Source organism: Pteropus medius, unplaced genomic scaffold, assembly GCF_902729225.1.
Source record: "Pteropus medius unplaced genomic scaffold, Ma_sr-lr_union100, whole genome shotgun sequence".
NCBI lineage: Eukaryota > Metazoa > Chordata > Mammalia > Chiroptera > Pteropodidae > Pteropus > Pteropus medius.
Genome location: NW_024355008.1, coordinates 1,928,086 through 1,954,420, shown reverse-complemented (window position 1 = coordinate 1,954,420; position 26,335 = coordinate 1,928,086). Strand labels below are relative to the sequence as shown.

The 26,335-nt window shown below is 34.5% G+C and overlaps 1 protein-coding gene across 1 annotated transcript in view; it reads right to left on the bottom strand.

Annotated features, from left to right (window-relative positions):
- ADGRG7 (adhesion G protein-coupled receptor G7) overlaps nt 1–26,335 on the bottom strand; it is a 65,929-nt gene that overhangs the window by 20,473 nt on the left and 19,121 nt on the right. Inside the window, exons 5-13 of the mRNA XM_039856811.1 lie at nt 25,911–26,060; nt 24,123–24,214; nt 18,799–18,938; nt 18,576–18,683; nt 8,789–8,952; nt 8,308–8,463; nt 5,462–5,574; nt 2,104–2,438; nt 851–947 (exon numbers count right to left, since the gene is read on the bottom strand). Coding sequence (XP_039712745.1) covers nt 851–947; nt 2,104–2,438; nt 5,462–5,574; nt 8,308–8,463; nt 8,789–8,952; nt 18,576–18,683; nt 18,799–18,938; nt 24,123–24,214; nt 25,911–26,060 — 1,355 coding nt within the window. The remainder of the gene's footprint in view (nt 1–850; nt 948–2,103; nt 2,439–5,461; nt 5,575–8,307; nt 8,464–8,788; nt 8,953–18,575; nt 18,684–18,798; nt 18,939–24,122; nt 24,215–25,910; nt 26,061–26,335) is intronic.

Below are 26,335 nucleotides of genomic sequence, written 5' to 3'. Positions count from 1 at the left end.
TATCACTGGCAGAGCTGGGAGCAGTGCAGGAGAGCATGGGATATTGAGGCGCAACTTCTGGGAGGATAAATCAGAAAAACCAAAAAAAAAAAAATCCTTCCTATTTCTAAATATATCCTGAAGAAATGTGCCCCTTGATGCCTGTGTATAAGGTAGAACATAGGGGATAAGGGGTCAAGAGGAAGCAGATATTCATGTTACACATCCTTTCCTCTCTTCTCAACTCTTATTATCAGTTGCCTAGTGTCTTTCCTAACATCTAATACTGTAATCAGGAAAGAATCTGCTCTTAATTATTTATAGCTCAGTGTGAATAAATTTAAGACAGTAGGCTTCTTTCTCCTCAAGGCTTTTATGGGAGTAGGTTTAACCCGGTGCCTGGGTTGGGGTAGAAAATTAATAACACAATTTGAAGTGAATTGTTTCTCCCATGAGATATTCGCATCTTACCCCTTATCTCTCATTGTGGAATTTAACATTTTAAGCTCATCAAAAAATACTTAACCCTAATTAAACAGAGAAAATAGTGCCTGGAATGTTTGGCTCCTAAAATCAAGCCAGGCAGATAGCCTCCTGTTCTACAGCTGAGCGTGGTCGACTCTGGAAATAGGTAAGCACCCTGACGTCACCCTTCCCTTGGGTGTACTTGCACTACAAAAAGATTTATCATAGGAAATTTTCATGTCACCATATTTAAAATATAATGTGTTCTTTGAGAATTTGTAATACCCACTTATAATATGACAATTATAAAGTGAGGTGCATATGTAAAGTGACGCTTGGACTCAACATCACTGAATAGTTACATTTTATATCATAGAAATGTACATTTAAAAATATATAAACTCACATTTCCTCTTGCCGATATTTTAACTCCCACTGGTCATCATTCTTATTGTGAGAAAAAATAATTCCCACTGTCATAGACACCACTACAACCGGGAGTCCTAGATGATAATGAGAGGCACAGAATTGACAATTTACCCAAGACCAGAATTAATTATAAAAGACCATGAATGAATTATACATCTGACCCTTTTCTGAATGTATTGTTCTTTCCACTATAGACAACGTAAATGATCCCACAGATATAGGTCAACAGTGGGCATACTTTTTCTGGGTTTTCCTTTCCCTTTTAGTGTTGGCTCTTCATACCAGTCTTATACTGATTCTTATCTCTTTGTGACTCTGGCCACAATTTCCATTTTTTACTTAAGTTTATTGGGTTGATGTTGGTTAATAAAATTGTATAGGTTTCAAGTGTATAATTCAATAATACGTCATCTGTACATTGCATTGTGTGTTCACCACCCGAAGTCGAATCTCCTGTCACCACATATTTGATCCCCTTTACCTCCCCTCTTCCCCACTCTCCCTCCACTAACCATTAACTGTTGTCTGTGTCTATGAGTTTTTGTTTGTCTTGTTTATTTGTTGCTTTTAGTTTTATATCCCACATCTGAGTGAAATCATACAATTTTCAACTATTTCTGTCTGACTTATTTCACTCAGTCTGATATTCTTAAGATCCATCCATGTTGTCGCAAATGGCAATGTTTTACCTCTTCTTATGGCTGGGTAATATTCCATTGCATATACATACCACATCTTTATCTATCAGTGGCCTTCTTGGCACAATGGACACTGCATCAGTCTCAAAATTTCCATCTTAAATAGCCTAATTGCTCTGTCACTTGAATAAACTGAAATTTGGGTATCACCAAAACAATTCTCCTTTGCTAGAACCCAATAAATTTTCAAATTATTTTTCTTAAAGAGTCACTGCATCTTTCTTAAAACATTTCTTTTAAAGTAGCTAGAAAGTTATTTGTAGTCTAAATCTTGAATCGAATTACTAGACATATTAAAGGAAATTAACATCTTGACGTTAGCTTACGACACATCTAGTAGAGCTGCCTTGATCCACCTGCCTCGATCACAGGAATATAAGCTACTAGGCAGAAGGCACTCTTACTGACTTCTGGATTTTCCATCTTCCCTGCCTCAAGGCCTCCTACCATTAGGCTTTCAATAGATGTTTGTTTAAATTAAATGATTTTGACAAAATTAAATTCCTGAGTAAGTGGAGAAGCAAACACTTACCCCATCCAATTAAAGAGACGAACATAATGAAACGTTGAGGAAGAGGCTTCATGGTCCTAATCAGAAGGAAATAGAGCTGTGCAGCACTGAGTGCTGTCCAGGTAAATGTCGCTAAGAGAAAGTAGTGCAGCAAGGCAGCAGTCACCGTGCATGTGAGGTTCAAGGTAACACTGATGTCTTTCTTGGGTATTATATTATTGTCAGAAGTATTGTCGGTGTTACTGCCATTTGTCTTATTGGAGTTTTCAATTCCAAACACAAAGAGAAGGTTGAAAATCAACATTGATATGCACAGATTGACCAACACCCAGGTTATTGAAGTTTTTCTGACTTTCCTGAAAATAAATAGGTAAATATAATTAAGTAAATAAACAAAATAACTGTAAAACATACACTCTAGTGAAATTGTAAGGGAACAAAGGAATATGATTATCTAATGTAAATCCAGCTAGCTCATAGCTCAGTGGTAAATCCAGCTAGCTCATAGGCCAGTTGGTAAAGCTACCTTCCCAACAACACCAGAAAAGAATCCTCTGCCCTTATTTCATTTCCACAAAAAAGCGAGTTAGAAAAAAACAGGTTGACACATCCTTTCTTAAAACTGTGTTCTAATTCAAGGTGATAGCTATTCTCCAGAGATGGCTCACAGTGAACTCTACTTTCTGGTATTTATGCCTTGTGTTGTCTCCTTCCAGGGCTGGCCTGTGACTTGTTTTAACTAATAGAATGCAGCAGAAGGCCTAGAAGCTAGGGCCAATTTATCCATTAGACACAGCAGTGCTTAGAGTCCACAATACTTTTACGGCCTACAGCAATGTTTTAACTCCTTTTAAAAACAGAAGAAAAAAAAAGAACTTTTAGGTCAAAGAAAAATTTTACCATATAACATTAATACATTCATCTTTATACCAATACAGTTATAAAATATAATTTTTATCCATTTTTAGGAAAGAAGAGCCTCACAGAGGCAAAAGTGCCTAGGGCTCATGAACATCATAAAAATCTTTCCGTTTTGTGTTCCCGGGAGTTCTGATCTACCCTGCAAAGTCCAGCTACTGTGCTGAAGAACCTCGTGGAAATCTGCGACTAAGGAGAGAGACAGCTGTTGCAGCATCCCAGCTGAGCCTGCAGATCGCTCCAACCCTAGCCACCACCTGACTGCAGTCTCATGGGAGACCCTAAGCCAGACCAACAGAACCATCCAGCTTAACCTAGTCAAACCCTAGAATCATTAGAAATAACAAATTCTTGTTTTAAGCCACTAAATTTTAAGGCAATTTTTAATACTTCAATAGACAGTAACTTCTCTAGATTTGCAAGTACATACAAAGGCTATCTATAGAAAAGCTCTAAATAGATTTAAAATTTTTTCAAAATAGAAAGCTATTGCACCTTAGTAAATGAACCCATGTGCAAATGTAGAGAAAGTTTCTTGAGTTTTTAAAAGTATTTTATTTTAAAAATCATGTATAAATTTTAAAATAATAGGTAAAATATATTTTTTAACTAATTTTAGAATTTTATGTAATAAGTTTTAAACAAAATGGTATAAGGTTTATCTTACATTACAGTTGAAGAGTGAGGCTCCCATAAATATTTTAAATTAAGTAAAAATATTTAAAATTTGTTTCAAGGTCTATTGCTACTAATGATATTCTTCATAATTTGGGTAGATTGACTTTTTATACTATCACTATTCCTGTAAATGGCTTATACTCAACAAAATTTCACATGTCTCTTTGCCATAAGACTTTCAGAACCCTTTTACCATGGAGTATCTTCCAAGGACTAGTGTTCAAAGGTTCATACTTTGGGAAATGTTTGCTGATAGTCAAATGGTCAAGATGTTCTGAATGGGCCTTTTAATGTCAAACATGCCTGAAGGCTATTCTTTCATTGGAATATTAATTCTGCATGTAGAACCAAGTACTCTTTAAAACTGTTTTTTTCTTCTTCTTCTTCTTCTTTTTTTTTTAACCTAAGATTTTGTTATGAAGAAAAAAAGCCTTTTTTCATTTTGTCTGTAGTCTGGCATAGTAGTCTTCAGAAGGCAGTGAGATATAGAGAAATTAGAAAGAGAGAGAGAGAGAGAGGAGTCTGCAGTGGCCCATGTGTGTGTGTTTTCACATTGGCAGAGAATTTAAGGTTGCCCTTAATAAAGTTGATCTCACCTGTGAGGTTTGATATTCCTTTTACTGTGCATATATTGTTTCTTTTAATGTTTAGAGACAGATATATCCTTAAATGCCCTCTAATGTCATTACAGTTCTCTGTATACTATAGTATATAGTCCTATATTAATAAAAGGTATAAAATGTACACTCACTATAAAGGGTTCATCTAAACCCTTCTAGATTTTTCAGACTACAAGGCCTCTTGGAATAACTATTTCTCTAAGTTTATTATTGTGCTTAAAGTTCTAAAATTTTCAAGTGCCTCTCTATTTCTAATGTCTCAGAATTTGATAAACAAGTCTGTTTGCTGATTATATATTCTTTATGATTTTATAACAGTTCATCATGATCCTTCTCAGTCTTTGTATTTCCACGATGAATAAAAAGCTTAAAATTTAAACACAACTCTGTCCATCCTCTTGGCATTTTAGTTGAGATTTTACAGATAATTGAAAATTTCATTAAATCTTTTGAAAGGTTTAATGACCAGATTGCAAAAAGTACTCAAAAGAATCCTTTTATAAAAATAAAGTTAGTTTCTAATTTTTCTCCATTTCAAACATAAATTATAGAATAAGCTATTGTCAAATAGTCTGGCTCTTTTACATGTTACTATATTCTGTGCATTATCTTGAACAAATAAAACTTTGATTTAGGATTTTAAAGTCAACATAATTTTGTTTTTATTTTTGCTTTTGTTTCCTGACGAGTTTTTAGTGACATCTACAGCCTCACAACTGTACTAAGAAATGTGTCTATAGAGGATGCAAAAAAAAAATCTGATGACAGTTGGAAAGAGTGAGATTTTAGGTGAAGAAACTAGTTATACTGCTACCACAGCTTATTCACATGGGATCAAATAATTGTCTGCTCAAATGTAGTAATGGTAGAAATACAAATAAAAAGACAAATTATAAGAGACATTTCTTTTTGCATGACAGACCTGTACTTATATGGTATGTAATTTTCCTTCAAGGCACTTGCCACAGTTTGTAATTACATATTTATTTGTGTGTATTTTTTAGTCTCTCCAGGCCCTAGTGTCTTCTGTAAAATGAGCATGTTGAACTACATTTGATTTCCCTTCTAGTTTCAAGGAACTGCATTCTGATGAGAATATACTGAGAGGAAATAATATCAGGATAGCAATTTCTCTCATGAGAAGAGCCAGCTTCCCGTCTTACCTGGTGACAATCTGAAATATAATTGTGAGAACCAGACAAATAATGGACAGCGTACATCCAACGTTGGATATTGTGTTTAGTGATTCGGGATAGTTATATTTCTTTTTGAAACTCTGGAAAATAAGTCAAGACCAATATTTTTAAATAACCATTCCTGAAATGTCTATGAAAGTCAACATCATGAAAATTACATTGGTCAAAATAACCAGATAGGTGCCAGATATGTATTCTTTTTTTCTTAACCTACCAAATTTAAAAAATGTCATTGTGGTGACATTGGTTAATAAAATTATAGAAGTTCCAAGTGTACAATTCAATAATACATCATCTGTATATTGCATTGTGTGATCACCATCCAAAGTCAAATATCCTTCCATCACCATATATTTGACTCTCCTTACGCTTATCTACCTTCCCTCCTCCCCCCATTCCTCTGGTAACCACTAAACTGTTGTCTGTGTCTATGAGTTTTCGTTGTTTGTCTTGTTCGTTTGTTGCTTTCAGTTTATAAAACTGTTGATATATTTTATAGGAACTAATCCTTTATCGCTAAGTAGTTTTACATAAAGTTGGGCTTGAGAACACTTATTTAACTAATTCAGAAAAGGAAAACATATAATATTCCTCAATGTCTAAAATCAAAGTTATTTGAATTACATCTAAATTGGCTAGAGTTGCTTCATTTTTCCATTACATTCTTTTTATGTATAACCATAATCCAAGGGGAAATTAGCATATCTAAGATAATGTCCTAAAAATAAAGTTGCAGAAATATTTTAAAGGACATGGAAAGATGTAAATAAGATCCTGTCATTTTTTTAAAGGTGGTTTAATTTTGTGTGCTATCTATCTCAATATTTTAGTGCATATCCATTAAAAAAGTATATTTTATGTGAGTATGTACTATTAGGTCTAGAGAGGTAATAGCAGTAATCACTAGGTGGGTAGGATATATATAATTCTTCTTACTTATCTGTACTTTCTAATTTTTAATTGTTAAAATTTAAAAAGCCATAATGCTTATTTATAAAACATGAAAGCAATATAGAAACAAATAAAAAAGGACATATTTCTCTTTACTGCCAGCTATCCCACATCATACCCTGCCTCTTGAAAGTCTGTCTCTAGAGGTGGCTTTTTTTATGTGCTTACAAATATTATCTGTGTCTCTTGCACAAATATATAAATAATATAATATAATGTTAAAATAATAGAATCATTCTTGAATTGCTATTTAAGACCTCGTAAATGTTTTTCCATATCAGTATATTTCTGTTCAGTAGGTAAACCTTCATACTTTATGCAATGATTTTGTAGAAAGAAAATAAAAATAAAATAAACTTAATTTTAAATAATAATAAAACGAAAATCTCATGTTTCTTCCTATCTGAAGTATACAAAGTAGATGACAAAAAAATCATGGAATACCTAGATCTTCAGATTATAGAAAGCATCTATTAACTTAGAGCCTATCCGCTCTTACTTTACATATGTTTCTAAGTGGCCTTTTAAAAATTTTTGCAACCCAAAACTAATTATAAATGTGAGTAGGTAGTTATTAAGGCAGATTCAGATATTAGTGAGAAAGAATAGCTGAAAGCCTGACCTCAAAAAAGGAAAATAAGATAACTATGATGATGTATTCTGTATTATTTAGCATATAGCTCTCTGAGCTTTCTACAACTATTCAATGATACTAATGACCTGAAGCTATCAAAAAAGTTAAAAGTTTATCTTTATTGTGTTCTGATTGAGAAAGCAGATCTCTGTGTAATACGAGTTAAAAAATAAACAATCAAAATCGATTAAAAATAAGAAAGATTTGATAATTAAAATAAGAAAAGTATAGTTATCTTGAAAATGTTTTTAAAGCAATGTTCTCTAATTTGATAGTCTATGTTGTACCAGTATGTTTTGATCTCTATTGGCTTCTCAAATACAGCTACATCATAGCTACTAAGGAATGAAAACATCTACTTCTCTTTGGGAGATTCATAGCATTAATAGCCCCTTAATAAGGGTGAGACACCTATTCTCCTGCATATAAAAGCATTCCATCAAATATATAAACTAACATTTTTTGGTTTCACCAGAATAATAGATTTCTGAAAATGAAACAAACAGAAGTCCTCTTCTTAGAGGGGTCAGCCCAGAAAGAAACCTGACTATGGGAGGTGAACACACAGTGTAAATATATATATGCCTTACTGTTAAACAAAACAAAACAAAAAAAGAAGAGTCAGCCCAAGAACTTTCAGAGGTGCAATACAGCTGCACACCAGAGCAAAGTGTTAATCAGTGACACATAGAATACACACAAAAACTATAGGACAATTGAATGAATTCAAGAGTTTTTCCTCTTACATCTTCTAGCATAAACTTAGTAACTGATTACAGTGGAAAACAATCATTGCAAGATGATTACAACGGAAAAACTTTCAGTTGCTGATTTAAACTGACCACCCATATATTGAACCTTTCCCTAGTGCACAGCTCTACAGCCTTGCCTCTGACTAGAACAACTTCATGCTTCAGAACATGCAAGTTAGTTAAATGGAGTCTGTCAGCTCCTCTTTTGCACATGGGCTCCCTTCTCATTAAACACACAGTGCTGAACTCATCTATCCTGAGACATACAATTTGCAAAAAAAAAAAAAAAAAGCAAAACAACCATATTCTACTTGCCTTTACCAGCACTTCCCTTTATAATCTTATCTCTCCATTACCTATTTTTTCATTTAATCTGAGTTTAGTATTATGTAAATTAAACCCCAAGGTTAGCACATACCAAAATTGTGTATAAAGAAAATTCTTGTCTGGAAAAAAATTACTATGTACACCCTTACCATTAATACAGCAAAATTAGTGGTATGTGTGCAGTAGCAGCGTAAGAATTCATTATTGCTTCCCCTTTTGTAACAGCCATTTGTGTCCCAATCCTTCATTGAAAAATTCCAATAGACACAGGCATAGGAATGGAGTTGAAATTCTTTTGCGTTATGCTGTGAATTAAGAAGACAATTGCAACTGATTTTTTAATGTTTAATTGGGTAGAAAAAATCAAATAGGATAAGATAAGCATATGAGAAATCAGTTAGATGTGTACTAAGCATAACATATTCATTATAGATTGGAAAGGGGAAAAGGATGTAAAATTCAAATTAGCTAATTTTGCAGTTAGCTAGTCTTATAGAAAATATGGGTGGGTAGAAGGTTAAATTAATACTTTCAAAGAGTTTTTCTGTGGATTTCTTTTGCTCAAAGTATTCTTGTTTTTGTAATCAAAAGTTGGCAGAAATTTTAACTTTTGTTAACAGAAAAACTCACCTGTGGACGAAAGACCATTTCAACGGAAGGACTCTGATTTTTTTCGTTTTTATTAACTGTGCCAGAGATAATTTTTTGACTAAAATTTGATTTAGTTGTAAAAGTTTTTGATTGGAAAAGCTTGCTGTTTTGATATACCACAAAGCCACATGACTGGAGATTAACTGTGAGGGAAAAAAAAAAGACACGAAAATCAATAAATGAACCCTACGATAAACAAGAAATAAAGTTCCATGTCATTATTGAACTGCACAGTTGCTTAATATGTGAGTAAAGTGAGATTAAGTAAAGTACTTAATTGCAACACATAATTAACATATGTAACCTGTGGTTGGCCATTCCACCCACGTTAAATTTTTTTTCTGAGGTTCAGATTCCTTACCTTGTGAATGGAAATACTAACTCCTGCCTAACCCACCTAAAGGCAGTATTGCAAGGATCTCACATATAATGTAAACATCTTGCTTTCTCCACAGTGAAACATAGTTAACATGATGTGCAGGTAAGCCAAGCCCATTTGCTTCCCGCTCTGATAAGACATAGGGTAAGAAAGAGCAAAGGGAAAATATTAGGGCAGTTGTGTCTACAGAAGCATTCTGTGAGTCTGTCTTCTGTTCAAAGGGACTGAGCAGGGACCAGTCTATTAAGAAGCAGAGCCGGTAATTCAAGTCATTCATATAAGGGACTCTTTCATTGGAGCCAGGTTCTTTTCATTATCTCTTGAACTGTTGGTCACTGCTACTTCATGACAGTCATGGGCTTTCCCAGGGCTGAGGACCATTGTAATACATTTCTTCAAGACATTGGAAAAAGTGGTAGACTGTTCCTCAGAAATCCTAGAAGAGCACGGCCACAGTGATGGATTTTGTGGTGAGGCTGGCCATGGCAGTGCTCAAACAGAATCACATTAGAAATGCCTCTTAACACTTCATACAAATGTTTGTCATATTTAAAATAACAGAAGCACCAACAATAAGTGTGCATTTTAACTGAATTAATTCTCTGAACTCTGCTATCTTTCACAGTGATATAAGAAAAACCAGCCTATTCAGTCATGTGATTTGAGAGAGAGATAGACAAGGCCCGAAAGCTCCCAAAATGTCCTCCATAGCAACCTACATTGTTCTATCTTCAATCTGGATATGAAGACATTGGTTTCTAGAGTGTTTTTGTGGCACACTGACTTCACCAAATTGTTCCTCCTGGACACTAGATAACAAAGTTAACCCTAAAAAATGCAATAAGTTTTCTTATTATTTTTTATAAAAGAATGATATGCTTGATGTAAAATTCAAAATCCTGGAAGTATATAGATTAAAAGATGAAAGTCCCTGCTCAGCCCTCTCCTCATTTCTACATATTTTGGTCATTTATTAGAAAATCATCATTTCATCTAGATATTCAGATTCATTAGAAGAAATTATATTTACCACTATCTTGTAATTTTTAAAAAATCTCTACTTCAATATTGGAGAAGAAGCATGGTGGAGTGAGAGACATCCCCAGATTTCTCCCCTTGAAACAACAATAAGCTAAATATCTAAAACTCAACCAAAAAACATCTAAACTGCACACCAGCAAGTCTGAGCATGGGATCTGCACATAAGAGTATTGGGCAGTAGACTGGGAAAGATAAAGAAGATGCCTCTTGCAGCCACCAGACCTCCCTGGGGACAGAGGGGGGTGGGGGTGGAGAGAAGGTGCAGTGGCTTCTCTGAACAGCCCTACCTGGGAATGCTGTGATTTCCGTGCATCCGGGGGCAAGGCCCAGTATTAAGGGCAGAAAGCAGAGAAGCAGGATGGCAAAGAAACAACAGTTGATTTTTACTGGCTGGGATTGCAAAACGGAGGCTGAGTTGCAGCCCCCAACACCCCCCGACCCAGAGGGCCCCTACCTCCATTCCATCCAAGACCAAACACTGCAGAGCCCAGGGGAATCTGAGCAAATGCTACCAAAACTGTCGCTAACACTGACAAGGACTGAGAGAGGGTAGCAAGCATGATTAAACATCTATAAGAGAAAAAATGGCATTATTAAGGCTTTATATAAAGCAGGGATCCAAGAGGCTTAGACGCCACCTACTGGAAACCAAAAGAAAAGTGCCTTCTTTGCAACAGCCTGAAGAGAGTCCTTTACATAATAAATCTTTCTGGAAAAAAAGTAGAATACACATTCATTAATGCCCAGGTGGAGAAATAGTTCATTAAACACCATGAAAACAAAGTGACAAGGCCTCTCAGAAAGAAAGAGAAAAATCTACAGAAAATAAGCTTACAGACATAGAAATATGACTTAAATGACAGAGAAACAAGATGATACTTCTGAAAAAACTCAATGAGTTCCAAAACGAGTCATATCAACAATTTCAGGAATTAAAAAAAACAACTAGATGAGCAGAATGAGTTCTTTAGCAAGGAGATAGAAACCCTCAAAAAGAACCAAATAGAACTTCTGGAGATAAAAACACACTGCAAGAGTTGAAAAATGAAATAGCAAGCTTGGGAAATAGAGTCAACCAAATGGAGGAAAGGATCAGTGATATCGAAGACAGAAATCTAGAAATAAATAAGAAAGAAGAAGAGAGAAACCAAATAATGAAAAATAATGAAAGAGAAATACAAGAACAAGCTGATACCAGCAGGGGAGGAAACATAAGGATAATGGGCATTATCAAAGGTGAGGAAAATGAACAGAAACTAGAAAGCATTTTCAGACAAATAGTTGACAAGAATTTCCAAAATCTAAAATTGAGATGAAGCTTGGAATTCAAGATGTCAAAAGAACGCCTAATTATTTCAACCCAAAAAGGCCTTCACCAAGACACATTGTATTAAAGTTATCAAAAGTCAATGACAAAGACAGAATTTTCAGGGGCAGCCAGGGAGAAGAAAATAGTAACTCATAAAAGAAAAGCCATTAGATTGTCATCGGACTTCTCAGCACAAACCTTGCCAGGCAGAAAGTGGAATCCAATATTCAAACTATTAAGTGAAAGAAACTATCAGGCTAGAATAATGTATCCAGCTAAGCTCTCCTGTAGATATGAAGGAAAAATAAAGACCTTTCTAGACATACAAAAACTGAGGGAATTCTCCACTACAAGGCCTGCACTACAGTAAATACTGAAAGTGGTCATCTTACCTAAAACGAAATGAAAAAAAAAATACATAATTAGGAGTAAGGTGACTATCAAGCAAATAGAAGCAGAGGAATGCAATCTTTACTAAGAATAGGGCATTATAAGCTTAAATATTAAGAAGAGAATTGCTATAGCAAGATAGTAAAGAACGTTCAGCATATATACGGACAAATTGAGACTACAATAATTAAAAGGGGAGGATTCAAAGATCCAAATTTGAAAAGGGGAATAGAGATAAGGCACGTGCAGAAGAAAATGGATGACTGTATATATAACTACCCTTTTCATATTCATAATGGTAATCACACACCATAGAGTCAGAATTGAAGTATATAACATAAAACAAGAAGAACCAGAGGGAAAAACCACAAAAGCCAACCAAAATAAAGAAAACAGAAACACAAGGACAAGGAAACGATGGAAACACCGAGCTACCAGAAGCAAGCAAAAGATAAAATGGCTATAAGAAGACTCATTTTTCAATAATCACCCTAAATGGAAATGGACTGAACTCACCAATAAGAAGACACAAAGTTGCAGAATGGATCAGAAAACAAAATCCAACCATATTCTGCCTCCAGGAGATACATCTCAGTTCCAAAGACAAATATAGACTCAAAATGAAAGGGTGGAAAATGATATTTCAAGCAAAAGGCATTCAGAGAAAAGCAGAAGTAGTGGTACAAATATCAGATGAAATGGACTTCAAAATACAAAAGGTAAAAAAAAAGATACTGAGGGAGACTTCATAATGATAAATGGAATCATGCACCAAGAAGATATAACACTTATTACTATCTATGTTTCCGATCGGGGAGCCCCAAAATATGTAAAGCAATTACTAATAGAACTAAAGGGAGAAACAGACCAAAACACTATCATAGTAGGGGATCTAAATACCCACACTCAGATATGGACAGATCATTCAAACAGAAAATCAATAAGGAAATAACATTCTTAAAAGACACATTAGACCAACTGGACATAATTGACATTTACAGAGCCTTCCATCCCAAAACAGCTGCTTATACTTTCTTCTCTAGTTCACAGGGAACACACTCAAGGATTGACCACATACTGGGTGGCACACAGAGACAGAGCCTCAACAAACATAAGAGGGTTGAAATCATACCAGCCATATTCTCTGATCATAATGCTTTAAAACTAGAGATCAACTGTAAAAACAACATGGAAAGAACCACAGATACATGGAGATTAAAGAACATACTACTGAAGAATAACTGAGTCACAGAAGAAATAAAAAGAGAGATCAAGAGATACATAGATACAAATGAAAATGATAGTATAACATATCAAAACTTTTGAGACACAGCAAAAGCGGTCATAAAAGGAAAGTTCACATCATTACAGGCCAATCTCCAAAAACAAGAATGAGCCCCAATAAACAACCTAATGCTCATCTTAAAAAACTGGAACAAATGAAGCCTAAAATCAGCAGAAAGAAAGAAATCATCAAAATTAGAGCAGAAATAAATGAAATTGAAAACAAAAAAGAAAAAAGAAATGCAACAAAGAGCTGGTTCTTTAAGAAGGTTAATAAAATTAACAAACCCCTGGCTAGACTCACTAAAGAAAAAAGAGAAAGGACACAAATAAATAAAATCAGGAATGAAAGAGGGGAAATTATGACAGACATTGCAAAAATACAAAGGAACACACAAGAATACTATGACAAAGTATATAACACCAAATTTAATAACCTAGAAGAAATGGATCAGTACTTAGAAAAATACAACCTTCCTGGATTGAATCAAGAAGAACCGGAAAATCTAAATAGACCGATCAGCAGCATGGAAATTGAAACAATCATCAAAAACCTACCAAAAAGTAAAAGTCCAGGACCAGATGGCTTCACCAGTGAATTCTACCAAACATTCAAAGAAGATTTAATACCTATTCTCCTCAAACTCTTCCGAAAAAATCGAAGAGGTGGCAATACTTCCTAACTCATTTTATGAGGCCAATATTACTCTGATACCAAAACCTGATAAAGATAACACACAACAAAAAAAACTACAGAACAATATCTTTCATGAACACAGATGCAAAAATCCTAAATAAGATACTAGCAAACCGAATATAGCAATGTATTAAAAAGATTATACACCACGATTGAGTGGGCTTCATCCCAGGGGCACAGGGATGGTTCAACATACGCAAATCGACTAATGCGATACACCACATAAATTTAAAAATATGAAACATATGATCATATCGATAGATGCAGAAAAAGCCTTCGACAAGATACAGATCCATTTATGATCAAAACATTTCACAAAATCGGTATAGAAGGAAAGTACCTTAACATAACAAAGGCCATCTATGACAAACCCTCAGCCAACATTATACTTAATGGTGAAAAAATAAAAACCTTCCCTAAGATCAGGAACAAGGCAAGGCTGTCCACTATCACCACTGTTATTCAATATAACATTGGAGGTCCTAGCGAGTGCAATCAGGCAAGAAAAAGATATAAAAGGCATCCGAGTAGGAAATGAAGAAGTCAAACTGTCACTATTTGCCGATGACGTGATTCTCTGTATAGAAAACCCTAAAAACTCCACAAGAACACTACTAGAAACAATAAGCAAATACATAAAGTTTCTGGAAACAAAATAAATCAATGTTCAAAAATCCATAGTGTTCCTATACTCTAACAACGAAGTGTCAGAAAAAGAAGTTGAAAAAATAATTCCTTTTGCAATTGCAACAAAAAGAATAAAATACCTAGGAATAAATTTAATGAAACATGAGAAGGGCCTATATAATGAAAACTACAAGACCCTTTTAAAAGAAATCAAAGAAGATACAAAGAAATAGAAAAATATTCCATGTTTTTGGACTGGAAGAATCAACATAGTTAAAATAACCATATTACCTAAAGCATTATACCGATTTAATGCAATCCCCATCAAAATCCCACCAGCATTTTTTAAAGAAATAGAACAAAAAATCATCAGATTTGTATGGAAGCACAAAGGACTCCAAATTGCCAAAGCCATCCTGAGAAAAAAGAATGAGGCAGGAGGCATCACTCTGCCCAACTTCAAATTATACTACAAAGTGACAGTAATCAAAATGGCATGGTATTGGCAGCAAAACAGACACATAAACCAGTGGAACAGAATCAAGAGTCCAGAAGTAAACTCATTTATATGGGCAAATAATTTTCAACAAAAAAGCCAAAAACATACAGTGGAGAAAGAAAAACCTCTTCAATAAATGGTGCAGGGAAAACTGGAAAGCCACCTGCAAAACAATGAAACTAGACTGTTGTCTATCACCACACACCAAAATTAACTCAAAATGGATTAAGGACCTGAGTATAAGACCTGAAACAATAAAATACATAGAAGAAACATAGGAACTAAACTCAAGGACCTTAGACTTAAAGAGGATTTTATGAATTTGATCTCAAAGGCAAGGGAAGTAAAAGCAAAAATAAATGAATGGGACTACATCAAACTAAATAATTCTGCTCAGCAAAAGAAATTGTCAACAAGGTAAAGAGACAACCATCAGAATGGGAAAATATTGCAAGCAACACCTCTGATAAGGGACTAGTATTCAAAATATACAAAGAACTCATACAACTCAATAACAACAACAAAAAATAGGATCCAATTAAAAAATGGGCAGAGGATCTGAATAGACACTTCTCCCTAGAGGACATATAAATGGCCAACATATATATGAAAAGATGCTCAATATCACTAGCTATTAGGGAAATGCAAATCAAAACCACAATGAGATACCATCTCACACCTGTTAGAATAGCTATAATCAAAAAGACAAGTAATAACAAATGTTGGAGAGAATGCAGAGAAAAGGAACTCTCATACACTGCTGGTGGGACTGCTAATTGGTATAGCCAGTATGGAAAATAGAATGGAGGTTCCTCAAAAAACTAAGAATTGATCTACCACATGATCCAGCAATCCCTCTACTGGGTATTTACCCCAAAAACTTGAAAACCCATATCTGAAAAGATATTTGCACACCGATGTTCATAGCAGCATTATTCACAGTGGCCAAGATATGGAAGCAACCGAAGTGTCCTACGATAGATGATTGGCTAAAGAAGCGGTGGTACATATATACAATGGAATATTACTCAGCCATACGAAGAGATGAAATACTGCCATTTGCGACAACGTGGATGGAACTCGAGATAATCATGCCAGACTGAAAAACTTGAAAATCACATGATATTATTTATATGTGGGATATAAACCTAAAAGCAACAAATGAACAGGACAAACAAACAGAGACTCATGGACATGGACTATAGACTAGTGTTTACCAGAGGGAAGGTGGTGGGGAGAAGGGGGGTGGTAGATGGGATATAGGGAGTCAAATATGTGGCGAAAGAAAGAAATTTCACTATGAGAGGTGAACACACAGTGTAAACATATATATATGCCTTATTGTTAAAGTGTACAACTGAAATTTATTGAATTTTGTTTACTAATGTCACAATAAATAAATAAATAAATAAATAAATAAATAAATAAAAATTTTTAAAAATCTCTCTATTTCTAGATATACTTCTTTTTATGTCCCTTTATTGATAGTCTTTCTGTCCTTTTCTTGATCAAATTTGTCAGAAGCTTGGGTATTTCTTTAGTCTTTTTATAGAATAAATTTTCATTTTGTTGATTAGCATTTGTTAATCTCTATTTTTATTAATTTCTACAGTTATTTATTAATCCCTTCCTTCTAGCTTCCTTTACATTTATTTTCTTTTATGCTTCTTTTGCTGAACATTTAATTTATTTTTTAACAATTTCTTTTATTTTCTAATAAATTTATTAAGATAGACATTTTTCTTTAAATACCTCTTTGTCCACATTCCGCTGGTTTTGCTCTGTGGCATTTTAATTGCCATTAATTTTAAAATTACTTGTAATCTGCATTTTAATTTCCTTTGTAAGATGGTGCTTTAAAATTTCTAATTGCATAAAATTTTGGCTATTCTATCATGGCACATTTCTAGTTTAATTGCATGATGGTCAATAACTATGTCCTGTGTGACTTTTGTTTTACAAAATGTATAAGCTTTTTTAGGTGGCCTAATAAATAGTCAATTTTCAAAGCCCTCCATTGATACTTAAAAAGAATTTTTATTCTGTTTGATGTCCACAAACGAAATTACACTCACATACAAATGCATATAAAGGTCAAGTTTATTAATTAACTTTTGTCTACTTGATCTTCAATTTCTGGGATATTTGCCCTAAAATCTCTTCCCTATAAAAGTGGTTTAGTCAATGTGCCCCTGTATTTCCAATAATTTTTGCTTATGCATTTTAATGTCTTTTTAAAGGAACAAAAAATTAATATGTAGATAATTTTGGAGGCTTTTTAAAAATCAATACAAAAATATGTCCCTTTCAGTCCAATCTAAGTCTTTGTCTCTAGACAGTTTTTTAAAAGTCTTTTGACTACATTGATAGTTTATATGGCATAAGAAATTAGTTTCCTATCTTTCACCAAATACAAACATAAATTCTAGGTACACTGAAGACCTAAATGTAAACACAAACACTAAAAATTTCAGAAGAAAATATGAGACTATCATTACAATTTTCACATAGAGAAGGATTTCTTTTAAAAAGTGCCAGTTACAGAGGAAAAGATTGATACATTGAACCACATTATAAGTTAAAATTTGGGTATGACAAATGACATTATAAAAAACAAGCAAAAGATAGCTACAGACCGGAGGAAAGATATTTGTAACTTATATAACCAATAAAGGCTTAGTTAACCAATTGGAATTACACAACCAATGAGAATTATGAATTTAGTCTTTTTAAAATATGTACATTCTGGCTTGGAATTTTTATTTAGAGAGAAAATAAAAGTGAATGTGTGTGTTTAGTTTGTTTTATTACTATTGTCAAATTAATCAGTCAATAGTTTTAGACTTTTGTAAAGTACAAACATTTCAAGTTAGATATAAGAATTTCTAAAGAACCATGTGCAAGATAATAGGGAGTCTGTGGTGGGCACTATATTAGTGGAAATAACTGAAAATTGGTACTAATAGATGATAACTGTGTCAGTTACATAAAATATCCTCCGCACGGGTCTACAGGATGAATGTGAGCCTGTGAGTGCCATGCCACTACTGGTAAACACAGGCAGAACTTGTGACTAAATATTTTTTAAATGTATTTTTAACTGTAAAAATGAACCGCATTAGCTAGACTTTTGTTAGAAAACAGATTTGTGTCTGTGGCCAAAGTATTTCAATTCACTACCTCTAAAAAGTTAAGAAAGAAAGAGAGAGAGAGAGAGAGAGAGAGAGAGAGAGGAGAAGGAGAGAGAAGGAGAAAAGAATAGAAGGAAGGAAGGAAGGAAGGAAGGAAGAATAATGAATAATGAAGGAAGGAAATAGAAGAATAAATAATGAAGGAAGGAAGGAATAATAGCTTGTAAAGGAAATCATTTCTGTGACCTAGAATAATAGAGATTACCATAATCTGTCAGAGTTTAAACATACTCAAATGCAAATTATTCAGTGTGAAACTAAATAAACATTGTTTCTCACTCAGTGGACTTTAAATTATTAATTCCGTGAATTTGAGTGCATTTTTAATATAATAAAGTTCGAGACCTACTTTTCGAGGTATTGAGCCAGATTTGAAGTTCAGTCTGATCATCTGGATCAAGGCTGTCTGCACTTGTACTTACAGATGTGGAACCAGAAACAAGAGAATTGCTAGATCCTAGGAAAGAGAAAAAGTATATTTTAAAAATCTACATTTTTATGAATAGAACATTATTTATGGTTGGTAGCAGAATGTTCTCTCCTATTACCAGCACACGAAACAAACAGCTCACCTTTCCCCACAGTGAAGCGAACACCTGTGGACTGCACAGTGCTTTCTGAAGAGAAGTTAACAGACTGTATTGCTATATTAGGTTTCACCACTGTCTTGTTACCCAAAGACAAGGAATAATCCTCCATTTGCTCAATAAGACTGCATGGAATAAAACATAATGTAATATTTCAGATTTGTTGTAAAATCACAGATGTGTGTTCTCTCCCACATTCCCATAGAAAAGCATGACCACAGAACTCGTATGATCAAAACAACATAGGCACAATCACTTAAAAAACATTAATTTTCTTTATCAGAGTCTTCCTTGGTTATGTATGCTTCTTGTTCAAAGTTCTGGTAGACAGTGCCCAATGAAGGGTACCTTGTATATTGATGCCAGAAAGCTGTAACTCAAGAATGACAGATTTCTGAATAGAAATAATCTTTATTACACTGCTCTTCACATAGAAGGGTGATGTTGCCACCCAACATTGGCCAGGCTTGAGATCCTTATCTCCCCAGTAGTGAGAATCAGTTTCCACATTTCGAAGTCTCTTCTCTCACCCAAACCCCTTGGGGTCCAAAGCATCTCTTGTAAGTTGTTCTTTCCTAAGGTGACTATTCATATAGAACCAGGGAAGAACAGAACTTTGAGCTCACTGCCTTGGCTATTAACCAAATATTGCAGATTTTCACAATATTCTTTTCTACTTTGGATTAAGTTTAAAGGTAGGTTAGATAAAAGGTGGGAGGATACGGAAGGAACTTCTCAATTTGGTGTTCTCCAAAGAAAAGTCATAAGATTTTTTTTCTTATTTCCTGTAAGAAATATTTGCACTATTTTTGTACTTGTCAAAATAAAATCTCTGTTTCTAAGATAACCGGTTCAATCTAGTTATCCAAGAAATGAAAGAATTCATTAAAATGTAATTGTTCAAAATTCTAAATCTTTATTTCTATCACTAAAGTATGATTTTCCTTTCTCGAGTAAGAAAAAAAAGACAGACAAACTTTAAAATAAAGATGCTTTGTAAAGAGGATGTGATAATCATTTATATAGAAACATTCAAGTTGGCTTGTTTCAATGATTTGCCTTTTGTAACACCATATTCTGTACTTTTCAGCTATTCACACTATGTATTTCCCACTTAATGAATAACAATCATACTCCAGAGCTGCTTTCAACAGAAGGAATACCTAACAAATATCTATTTTCTAGGTACATATCTCATGTATTCATTCAACCAGTAATATCTGTTGAACATCTAGTAAGAGGTCAGTATCTTGGGATACTAAGAGGAGCTCCCTCAGGCATTGAAAGGCTAAATGGAAAGAGGTACTAAATATATGGGGGTGTTTGCCATGTTCACAACCACTTTCAAAAAGTTGCTCTGGACACAGCCACTTCTAAGGTCATTTTTCTTCCATATGACTCTTTTCTCCTCTTGCCATAACTGACTGGATTAAAGATAGGTGTTTGCCTCAGAGTACTCAATCTGGAGGCTGGCTATCAACTAGAAGAAGCAATTGGATCCTTTAATTCAAGAATTTTCCATTTAGTGCAGCTGTTATACCAGGAAAGTCATGGTTTAGAGGAGACCAGAGAGGTCATTGTATCATTTGTAGGAACATATACAAATTAAAAATTGAAGTTTAATTCTTCCTGTTGAAAAAAGGGAAGAAATTTCCCTCCACTCCTTTTTATGTGGAACACTTACTTTATAAAACCTGTAAGTACTTTCTCCTCTCTTTGAAATGTAAAGAAAAATCCTTTTGAAGACTCAATTGTCATTTTGTCAGTTTTGTGACCTTGTCTTTCTCAAAGACAAGGGAGCCATCTCTTTGAAGTGTATACATCAAGGGAGATAGCTCCCATTACTCCCAGTTTCTGTGGAAGGGTAGGAGCCTAACTTCTGTGGGTGGACATCTTGCTCCAAGTTGCAAAACTATCTCCTGTAATGAAGATATGAGAAGTATGATTTTCCTCTGGATAAAGTCAATTAGTTAACACAAATGGTCACCTCACCAAGTAAACTTAGGATGTACTATGTGTGACAAATAGTGCTGTCAAGTTCTCTCGAGGACTAATTCTTGCTTATCTGAAAACATGTATGTGATGGCTTATATCTACTTGTCTATATAAAAAAGTGAGATTCCTTTCTGTCTTTGTAATCTCTTAGGGGTTTGCCTGTGCTAGTATCACATTCTGGTTTAATATCAATAATAAAAGTGTTTTCTTTTTCTACTACCTTTGTGGAGAGCATTTCTGGGTTGGGAGAAGATTTTGTTTTTTTAATTCTATTTCCCCAACACCATGAACAGGGTTAAATTATGTGAGAGCAGAAACTAGAAGTAAAGATATTTATTAAGTCATGTTAATTATAAAGGCAACCGCTAAACTAATTTTTTCAATATTTAATACATATAAGTGAGGTATGATGCTAGCAATGTACATGCATCATCTTATTTGAGCTTCACAAGAATCTTACTGAAGTGAGTCCCAAAATTACTGCCACCTTACGCTGAAGAATCTGAGTCTCTTCGATATGAAGTAATTTGGCCAAAATCACGTAGCTACTAAATAACGACACTAAGGTATGAACCCAAGACTGTCTGACTCCAAAGGCTGTGGTCACAACTCTTATATTAGCCTAGAAGGAGGACCAAAAAAATACTCTATCGAGACCTTCAAAGATGTGTTGTATTTTTTACCATTCCCCTACTCCAGGGTCTCTAGGATGCAGCTGTATCATGACCCTGTTCTTAGGTTCTCATGAGATTCCATATGCCTCTTTACAATAAATATGGTTGAGATAATTTAAGTGCATGTCTTATAACCAAAGGAGGCTGGCTGGAACAGAAATACAAACAAAAATGTGAAATGTAAATGCTTGAGGTGGCCAGTATTAGGAAAATAGTTTTGCGTTCCCAAAGTTAAGTAAACAAGGACAGTTACAAATTTGAATGTGACAGCAAAGTTTCAAGGTTATGGATCGATCTTCATAGCATATTTCAAAATGGAGAAATGAGGTCTTAGAGTCGTTGGTTAGAGTAAGTTGCCTTTACCAGCAGAGACCCTGCCCGTGGCTCCAGGGCTCCACCAACTTCAATATTCTGACTCCTCCCAATTTAGAAAAAGAGAATAGACAAATGGGCTCTAGATAACTTTACTATGACAACTTGAGATGGCTGAAGCTGAGATGGATTCTTTCTTTCCTATAACTATTTTCTTTTTTCCTCTCACACTCTTCACTTCTCCCACTACATCTAGAAGGGCATTTCAGTAATTTAAGGAAACTGAATGAAAGAAAGAAGAAGTCAAAGTGAGATGAAAGACTAAGGCCTGGTGCCTGTGAAGAGACCCTGCAACTAGGTTCAGGGGATGGAGTTTTGAAAGGAAGAGTTGCCCCCAAGTAGTGATTAGTTTCCTTTCCTGGTGAGAAAGGAAAGTGAGAGATGACCTCTGTTGGCAGCTCATCAAGAATACCCTCCTAAGAGTTGGTGACCTGATGTTGGGACTGCAGGCTGAGGCAAAAGCATCATCTAAGTAAATGAAGGAACTGAATCCACCAGGCATATGCAAAAGATCAAAAGGGAGCAGGTAAACTGATAGACCATGATTAGAAAAATAAGTACACTAGAAATTTAGAATGGGAGGAAAGAGGTTGAGTGTGGTTATGCTATCTCATATTTCAATGTGTTGTATATTTAAATTTTTAATTTATCCTCTAAACACCACTTTAAAGATATTTGGATATTACACATAAGTCACACAAAATTGTTCTTTTCTCCACATCTTAAGCCAATAAAATTTGTAATCATTTATTGTTAGGACAGCATTCTCATCTGCATCATGATCTGTGACATTCTCAATCGAATCTCACTTCTCTTTCCTCAGCTTTCTCACCAAAAACATCCACTCCCCTCCTTTTCCTCTCGCAAGACCACGAACACAGAGACTCTAGCTCTGAAGAGAGCCCACTCTGGCTCTCATTCTCCACATTCACTGAACATAGACTCTGAACCCTGTGTTCACTTCCTTCTCCAACTTCAAGAAAAGGGGGAGTGTCCACATTCCCAGTGAGAAGGACCAAACTCCAACTGAAACCTGAAGTCATAAAACACACCAATTAAATTGTTTACACAACTTCTACCTCCATCTCTCAGAATTATAATCTTTTAAATGCTCTATTTCTTGTTTTTGTGCTTTTCCTACTTTGAGAAGGCTCAATACGAAATAGGTAGTGGTTATAGTAATTAGAAAACTGAGAATTTCTTGTAGGAAATTCTCCCAAGGAAATAATAAGTTATGCAAATAAAACTGCGTAGAAGAATGTTTAAAGACTTGAAGCAATCTAAATGTCCAGCAAGAGAACTGCTTAAATAAAAATTCACTCGTATTACGCAGTAACCTAAATTTGTGATGTTGATGTACACGTATTTATATTAAAAAGTTGGTTCTAAAATATTATTAAGTGACAAAAACAAGTTATAAGTCAATAGATTATGTAATATGATAACATGCATACACATACAGAGAAAAAAATCTTTAAGAATATGTACCAACAGGTTAATAAAGGTAAGAATGATTTTTTAAATTTTGCTCATTCATATTTTTTAAATTTTTCTATGAGTGTGCATATTAATTTAAATTTTAAATGAGTTAGGAAAACTGTATATAAGATAAAAAACACAATAAATCCTAGTGAGGGACTCTATGAATAAAGTACTTGAGTTTTAGTATAAATATATAACCAAAAGTAATCCAGAACAAGAAGAGAGAAAACAGGTAGAGTTGGATCCCTTTTTTGTTGTTGTTCAGTGTAGCAGCCTTGGGAAAGTTAAAGCAAGCTTAATTAAAATACACCAGTTTCTTGGGAGACTTGAGGTGTTTGTGTGTGTGTGTGTGTGTGTGTGTGTGTGTGTGTGTGTGGTTCGTTCGGCGGGGGCGGTTGGTGGGAAGGGGGGACTGCTACCAATGTGTCTTGCAAAGTTATGCTGTTATTTGCAGTTCTGTGAACTGAGAAAAGAGTTTGAAGAGCTCCTGCTGTGTATGCGGGTGTCCCTTGGGCATACCAACCTAGAGTTAGGAAAGCAAGTTCTAATCTAAATCATCCCAGTTACTCTCCATCCATGGCCATGCTTGGAACCAGAAGTTAACATGTACCACTCTGTCCAGTAACTGAAGATTAGGTAGAGAGCCAAGATTTCCATCTGTTTTCCAGAGGAATCCATTAGTTAGTGCATCCATGAGCAAAATAAAGACATATCTGTTAAGGCTTTAACCTAGGAAAGTAAACAGCATTTTGCCAGGTTTTCTTGCCAAATTGGAATTATGCTTACGTTGCAAAGGTATTATCAGCAGGAACTTTTTGAAAAACATCTTCATTGACATCTAGAAGTTGACTCACTGTTGTTACAGCAACTAATTTTGCCTGCCAGGAAGAAGACACCAATCATCATAGAAGACAGACATCATACATCATCATGACCATTGTTATCGTGAATTATAATGGTATCAATTGATACCATTGGTATGATAATCTAGAAGCAAGTATATTTCAGAATTAAAGGCTTAGTATTTTTTTAATTTAATTTTATTATTAGTTTCAAGTATACAGTACATTGGTTGGACATTTATATAGTTTATGCAATGATCCCCCTGATTACTCTATATTCCCTCTGGCTCTACACCTAGCCATTACATTACTGCTGACTGCACTCCCTATGCCATGCTCCCCAACCCCGTGACCATCTATCAACTACCAATTTGTACTTCTTCAACTCTTCACCCCTTTCTCCCAGTCCCCTACCCACCTCACCTCCCCTCTTACCTTCACCAGATTGTCCTCTATATTTGTGAGTCTGTTTTTGATTAGTTTGTTCTTTTCGTTCCTTAGATTCCACATATAAGTGAAATCATATGGTATTTATCTTTCTATGTCTGACTTATTTCACTCAGCACAATAATCTCTAGGTCCCTAAAGGCTTAGTTTTTGATCTGCATAAGACTGCAGAGAAAATAAAGATAAGGCACAGTTAAAATATCAATTGAGGTAGTCAATTAGGCAGCTTAGGTCTCTGAATTTGACCTCATAGCAAGATCTTTCACAGAACTTCCACTCCATCCCCCGAAACAGAAAAGCAAATGAGTGGATACAAAAGCAGAAACAAAATAAAATGGGTGCAGGACTCTGATTGTCAAAACATTACAACTCACAATACTTAATATAATTTATTACACCTAGTAACTATTACACTTAGTAACTATTAGACTTAAATTATTTCTAGTTTTCTTATAATTAGAAAATCAGGAGTACATCAGGAAGGATCTTTTGGCATTTGGTTACTGTTTAACTGCCCTCTCTGGGGCATTAATACCCTCTGTCTATATTGACTAATTCTTCCACTAATTTTACATTTGGGTCATTATTTTTCTCTTCAATTCCATTTTTATTAACTTGAGATTTTAATCCCATTTACTTTCCAAAAGACCTAGGGTAACATAAAATAAATTTTTGAAATAAGACATTTAAAGGGAATAGAAGAAAGGAGTAGATATTTTCAGGTCATGCTGATATTCACCTGGTAGACATAGTGGTGGTTTATACTCCTGTTTGACCAGTACTCAAGCTGTGCCAGTAGATAAATGTTAACTGTAGTTCTTATTTTCAGGTACCAGAGTTTAGTAGGTTATAATACCAGAAATGTAAACTGGGCTTAAAACTTTTTGAAAACCAAAACTAAAATGCAAATACGTTTAGCAGAAAGAGATCATAGTTTAAAATAGCATGTTCCAAAGTGAGTTCCTTAGAACATTAGTTACTTGGAATTGAATAGGAATGATGAGGTCAAATGCAGTTTGTAAACATATTAATAAAGTGAAATAGAAAGCTCTAGAACTTTCCAGATGATTTAACATAACAATCATTGTGATTATCCTGAAAGAATATTTAGACCAGGAGTGAGCCCTTTTTTATTTCTTTGAGCATCTCCCAGAAAGAATGGTCTGTAAATGGTTTTAAGCAACCTAAACCATGACCAAGTTCATATCATAGAATAAGAAATGGAGTTTGGGATGACTCTCTTTCTTTCTTCCTCTCCCCTTTTTTAAAATCTTGTGAGTTTTACCTCAGATGAAGCATTTCTGGATGAGTTGAAGATCTGTCCAACCACATTAACAGCAGAAGTGATGTTCTCGGGAGTTAATTTCCCGACATCAGATGTTAAAATCTGGGCTTCAGCAGAAATATTTTGAGACCCAACAGAGATATTGTCTATCTGTTAAAAAAAGAAAAAGAAAAAGAAAAAGAAAGAGAAAGAAAGAAAGAAAGAAAGAAAGAAAGAAAGAAAGAAAGAAAGAAAGAAAGAAAGAAATGAAAGAAAGAAAGAAAGAAAGAAATGAAAGAAAAAGAAAGAAAGAGAAAACCTTAACTTTGTACAATCATGTCTAAACACTTTGCGCACAGCTTCAAATTAATAAGCTGGAATTTAGTTGAGCCCCAATTTCCTGGACATCACATCCACTTGGTTTCTCATGTTTGTTTTTTTCCTTG